The 6,375-nt window shown below is 34.4% G+C and overlaps 1 protein-coding gene across 1 annotated transcript; it reads left to right on the top strand.

The window, feature by feature from the left end:
* Positions 1 to 2,810: 2,810 nt before the first annotated feature.
* Positions 2,811 to 5,821, top strand: LOC107730906 (uncharacterized). The gene is made up of 4 exons (XM_016541861.1): positions 2,811 to 3,029; positions 3,108 to 3,157; positions 3,947 to 4,003; positions 4,531 to 5,821. Exons 1-4 carry the CDS (start codon positions 2,829 to 2,831, stop codon positions 5,747 to 5,749), a joined length of 1,527 nt encoding a protein of 508 aa, XP_016397347.1. The 5' UTR covers positions 2,811 to 2,828; the 3' UTR covers positions 5,750 to 5,821.
* The last annotated feature ends 554 nt before the right edge of the window (positions 5,822 to 6,375 follow it).

Raw genomic sequence — 6,375 nt, 5'->3', positions numbered from 1 at the left:
GGGCTTTGTCAGTGTCACAGGCTTTGACAAACAAAAAAAAAAAAAAAAAAGCTGCAGTTTCATAACTTAACATTTATTAATTAACAAAAGAAAACGATAAACAGAAAGTGAAAAGATGTATGTGTCCACGGGTTACATTAGTATTACTGTCCAAAGCAAATAAACTCAGACCAAACAAAACCAAACTCAAACAAGAACAACAGAAGGAACAAAACCCCACACACACACACACACGAGCGGAACTTAAGTGGGGCCGACAGGGCGTGAAGCTTGGGCGGAGCCGACAGGGCGTGAAGCTTGGGCGGAGCCGGCAGGGCGTGAAGCTTGGGCGGAGCCGGCAAGAAATGACGGATCAGCACAGGATGACAGACACCAGGAGAATAAATAGGAACCAAACGAGGAGGCTAACGAGGGAGACACAGGTGGAGCAACTTAAACTATAACGAGGTAACAAGATGGGAGGGGCAAGACAATAGACAGGAGAGAGCACATGGCAACAGACAAACACAACACAAGCCATGTGCTCACAGAACACAGTCATCTGGTGGCCCTCATGGGCACACCCGCTGAAGACTGTGACATTCGTGCTGTTTGAGAATTATTTCAGATTACAGAATTTTAACTTTATGATTTGTATTGGTATTTGCAGAGGTGGGACCAAGTCATTGTTTTGCAAGTCACAAATAAGTCTCAAGTCTTTGCATTCAATTCTCGAGTCAAGTCCAAACAGTGGAGATCTGACAAAAACAGGTCTCAGAGAGGTGTTTATTACAAATAAAAAAATAAAAAGTAAAGCACATCGAGCGGGATGCCCGGGATACGTATCCGTCACTCTAAAATAATGATCTTTAAAATAGCATCATATGACCCCTTTAAAAGAACAATTTCGATTCATCAATGCTCAATGAGAGATTTAATCTCATGTAATTTAAAGGCAATTAATTGCACTGAATTCATTTACTTCATCTAATTTAATGATTTATTTCTTTTTCATCTTGTAACAGCTGGTTAGTGCGACATGCAACCTGCAGCGCTGAGAAATCTGGGAAATCAGCCAAAGACTCTTACATTCACTGAATGTAAGAATCAGGTTTGATCAGTTATGAGGAAACACAAACTCATCAGTGTTGTTGTGTGAAGTGTTTCTCTTGTGCACTTTCTCTCGAGTGTCATTGTAGCATTACTCTGGAATCACTGGAATAATCATTACTGTACCTTAAATCAGGCACTCAGACTACAGTGTGATATGAAACCCTAAACTGTACGTTCTTGTCCTTATAAAGCAACAATCAGTCTGCAGTTTGTGTGTCAGAACTGAGCGGTTTCCAAAACAAAATCTGTCTATCAGCCTTAATTAAGTATGTTCAGAGGAACAGGAGTGTCACGCAAGAGTTTCATTTTACAGTAAACAGAAACACACCTCATACCTGCAGCATCTCGAGAAACACATACAGTAAAACTGATTGAGATTTATCATGTACTCATGTAGATTAACATTAAGAAATGATTCATGAAAGTAAGAAATGTGTTTTAAATGTATGCCACAATATATGCAGTATGCAGATAGCGTTCTTTGTCTTGGTTTCCAGTACAAATATCCAAACATCCTTAAATCAAGATTTATTTACTAGAGAAGCAAACACAATAATGAAGTGATGCTTAAAACTAGAAAAAAATGCTATTGGAGTTAGAAAACTCATCTTGATAGTAGATTCAACACATGATACATTTTCTTGTTTAACTCAGTATAATTTCTTCATATTTCTTAGTTATCAGATGACACTTTTCAGTGATGATCTGAATTGATGATAAAGCCATTTAAGGGATTATACATTTATCATCCTCAGATTTGTACCTGTGTGTGTGTGAGTGTGAGTGTGTGCGCGTGTGTGAGTGAGGTGTGTGTGTGAGTGTCTGTGTGTGTGTGTGTGTGTGTGTGTGTGTGTCTCTGTGTGTGTGAGTGAGTGTGTGTGTGTTCATACACACATCGGGACACATCAGGACACTGTATGAGTTAGTGTAGGTGTGTCGTGTGTAAGTTTCACTTCATAGGAAACAGAAACTTTCAGTATATCTGTGGCCTCTTGAGAAACACAAGAACACAAATACAGAAGCATACAGAAACATACACACATCGGGACACATCAGGACACTGTATGAGTTAGTGTAGGTGTGTCGTGTGTAAGTTTCACTTCATAGGAAACAGAAACTTTCAGTATATCTGTGGCCTCTTGAGAAACACAAGAACACAAATACAGAAGCATACAGAAAAACTGTTGATTTATTGGCATGTATGACATATTAATGACTGCAATGAACAGTTTTAGTTTGGAACCAGCTAAAACGGAACGATCTTTAGCTTTAGATTCTTTCAAAGTTATGAACAAACGTTATCTGCTCTTTAATAACGTTCTCAAAATGTTAGCACAAAAACATTATTTATGCATTGTTCATGGAACGTTGTCTCTGAAACCGTTACATTCGTCAAATGTTTCTTTTTAAATGTTAATACTTGTTTCAGAGAACATTCAAAAGTAACATTTCTCTAATACTTGCAACATGATAAAATAGAGAGAACACTCACACAGCCAAGAAAAAACCTTTAGAGTATGTATGTTTGGAAATGCGATGTCATGGGTTTGCATTGCTTGTGAAATCAGAAGGAAGTGGTTTGATGGTTCTGGCTCTGGGTATTGTTCTGTACCTGAAGGCACATGTTAATCAATAAGCCCAGCTTTGTTATGAGTCATGATTCACTTCGTCATCATCTAAAGGGTTGGTCTAACCAGACTATAAATGAGCAATCATTTACCAGCTTTACATTCTTCATGATCCTTCCAACCCACTTCTTCAAGAAAAGCAGCTTTTATTACAATTACAAAACAGGTCCTGGAGCAGGAGTTGATCTGACAGACAGGCCTCTGAGAGTAACTGTAGGCAGGCATAAAGATCTCTGCATAATACAGAAAGTACTGTGTAGTGTCTGGTTGACTCCTGCTCCAGGAGCTACTCAAAAAAAACAAAGCATGGTGAGTAATTCTGCTCTGACTGAGTTATAGTTACAGTGTTTATGGCTTTCTGCTCATGTCTCATTGTTCTGATTATAGAGCTCTTCACCTAAAGACGTTATTCTACCGAGCGCTGAACACATTTATTCGTAAGTACATTTAAACTGATATGCATCTTCACTGCTTTAGATGCTGCTTGCTCAAATTATGTTTTAAAGCAGTGATTCTTAACACTTTTTATGAAAGTGAATCCCTATTGAGGGGAAAATTAATGCAGCGCATGTGTAATGATTCTGTTCGTTATGTATAGTTTTACTGGATCAGGACGAGACTTAATTATCAGGAGAAATATGAAATATAGACTGCATTTTTTTACAGCTGTATACTTTAAAAAATATTGTATGATTATTGTATTTATCAAGGTGACAAATAGTGGTGAGTGTCCATGTTTAGAAATAATAATAATAATAATAATAAATCAAATCTTATTGTGTATGATAAGATGATACAAATTATTAACTGATTTCTTCTGAATCGTCTTTCCGATGTGTCTTATATGATTTAGATTTAGTTAATTTAGTTAATTTCTATAGTGCTTTATACAGTACAGATTGAGTCAAAGCAGCTTGACAGAGAGAAAATAGTGAGTCAATAATTCAAACACAATTCAATTCTTGTGTAAAGCAGCTCTAAAAAGAGTAAGCAGTCAATATTGATTCAGTTCAGTTTAATAACTGTGTGATGTTCAATTCAGATCTTCAAAATAATATAAATATAATGCTTTCGCATTATACTGAAGATAATATGATTAAAAACAAAGACTCAGTGATATATTAAAATGTAAACGAGCAAAAAAGTCAACTAAAAATTAACATTTATATAACAAAAAAAAATGAATGTTTTTTTTTTTAAATGAACTTTTCCTTTATTATTTCCAGAAAAAACTCCAAAGATCCTCCTGATTTTCGAAATTACAAAGTAGTTATATTTAATAGGTAAGTTCACATATAGACACATTTTGTAAGTGTGAGAAAGCATGTAAAACATTGTTTTTACAGGCAACTTGTTTTTTCTTTTTTTTTTTTTACGTTTGATTGTCTTCTTAAAGGATTTGTTCTCTTCCAGAATTAAAATGTTGTCCTCATTTACCTCCACTTGTTCCAAACCTGTACGAGTTTCTTTCTTCTGTTGAACACAAAAGATGATATTTTGAAAAACAGTTGATGGTCACCATTGACTTCCATTGTATTTTTTTTCCTACTATAGAAGTCAATGGTGACTATCATACGGTGGCAGAGAAGTGCAAAGCAAATCACAATTCTGAAAACAAAATAACAAATTTGTCTATTATAGAAGTCAATGGTGACTATCAACTCTTCGGATACCAACATTTTTCAAAATATCATCTGTTCAACATATATAATATATAATATTAAAATACAAGGTAAATTGTTAAGAGAATGATTAAGTACAACATCTCTGCATGTGATTATTTTGTACATTATTTTCTCCTTTTTAATAGGTCTTTTTCAAGAACTGGATCGTATGAGGAGACGGATGAAGATTTTATTGTAAAAACTACTGATTCGGGAATCTTTTATAAAGACTACTCTAATAAAATAAAATCCTTGGAATATTTAATTTATAAAACCAATGATCCATACCAAGATATTAAGAATTACAAATATATTAGTCTCAAAAAGGAAAAGAGTGCCATTTTTAATCGTTTTTTTAATGATCTTGATAAAGAAACTAAGAAAACGTTGAAATTGAAAAAGCAGCTTGCTTTTATATGTTTTATAAAAAAAGATGGATCGTTTGACATGAATAGATGGAAGGTTTATAAAAAATCAGATTTACTAGAAGAAGATCATACTGAAGATAAAATATTTAAGCTACTGCTAGAAATTTTTCTTGAAGATGAGTGTTGTTATTCAGAAATAAATATATTTAGTACAAATAGCCCATGTTTGTCAAGACCCAACCGTGTGCCCTGCATGATCCAGGCTGTTGTTATAGCAATGATGTTATATAAAAAGCATGGCATAAAAACAACTATTGCATATCTTGAACCTTGGGGTTTCAGTGGTTCGTATGAAAACCTTTTACCTGAATGTTCTATTAAAGATTGCATTTATAATTTTGAGTCCCAAATGCTGGGAAGCAAAGATATAATTAATAACTCACTCCAAGCACCAATTAATACAATAGAAATTGACATGGAATTAATAAGCTCGATTTACAAACCATTTATTCCAGAATTAGAAAATCAAACATTTTCAATGAAATATACTAAAATAACTGAGACCAAAATACCACGACCAAAACTTCAACTTGCACAATTTTGTTCAGAAATATCCGAACCTGAAATCAAAGAAAATTTCATTAAAAGTTTAAATAAAATAAAATCGGATTTATTTAAAAAAGAAGATTTAGTCAAAACTTTTGGTGATTTCAAAAAACATGGTTTGGAAATGTTTGAGAAATGCATGAATAAGATATACGATCTTTTAATCGAAATTAACTATGCAAATATTTACGAAGAAATCCACGAATATCTGAAAAACGTTTTCTTTCCTTGGTGGGCTAGAAAAGTGGAAGATGCATTCAACAAGTTCTTAAAAAAGCAAACCAGTTGCTGTCTACAAGAAAGAGCTGTTTGTCATTTCCTTAGAGAAATAAAAGAAACTGGACATTTTCTCGATATTGCTAATGTGATTCTCGAAAATTATAATATTTAGAATAAAATTGGAATATTTTGTAATCTGTTATATTTCGTAATTGTAAACATTTAAATAAACATGCAAATTTGACTCCTCCGTTGTTGTTGTTGTTGTGCAGTATTTCTGTCATTTATGATGGCTTGTGTGTGAGAATGAGTGTTCATGAAAATGTTTTGTTAAACAATAGAAGTTTATGCTGCTTATAAAATAAATTTTTTCTAGCAAAACACTGTTTTACTTTCCCAGCTTGCTCAGACGCTTGGTATTGCTCATCCACCATCAGCCAATCAGTGCTGCCGTGATAAATGTATGTTCCTGCATCATCTCCAGATTGATTAGTCACGTGACATTTTCATCTCAGGTGAGTTTGGCTCAATAAAGCCTGTGCTAAACTAAGAGCTGCACCAAAAGAACATGGGCTTGCCATCCAGAAATGTTGCATTTCAAAAATATGGCAAAAGATAATGCAAAATGCATATGCACTGTTTAAAGGTGACATATCATGAAAATCTGACTTTTCCAGGTTTTAAGTGCTATAATCAGGTCCCCGGTGCATCTACCAACCAAGGAAACGTGAAAAAGATTAACCCAGTAACTTTGTTTTGGGAAGCCTTTTTCTGCAAGCGTCTGAGAAAACCAGCGTC

Source organism: Sinocyclocheilus rhinocerous, unplaced genomic scaffold (genome assembly GCF_001515625.1).
Source record: "Sinocyclocheilus rhinocerous isolate Xijiao unplaced genomic scaffold, SAMN03320098_v1.1 scaffold759, whole genome shotgun sequence".
In the NCBI taxonomy this organism is placed as follows: domain Eukaryota; kingdom Metazoa; phylum Chordata; class Actinopteri; order Cypriniformes; family Cyprinidae; genus Sinocyclocheilus; species Sinocyclocheilus rhinocerous.
This window is presented reverse-complemented; position numbering and strand designations above follow the sequence as displayed.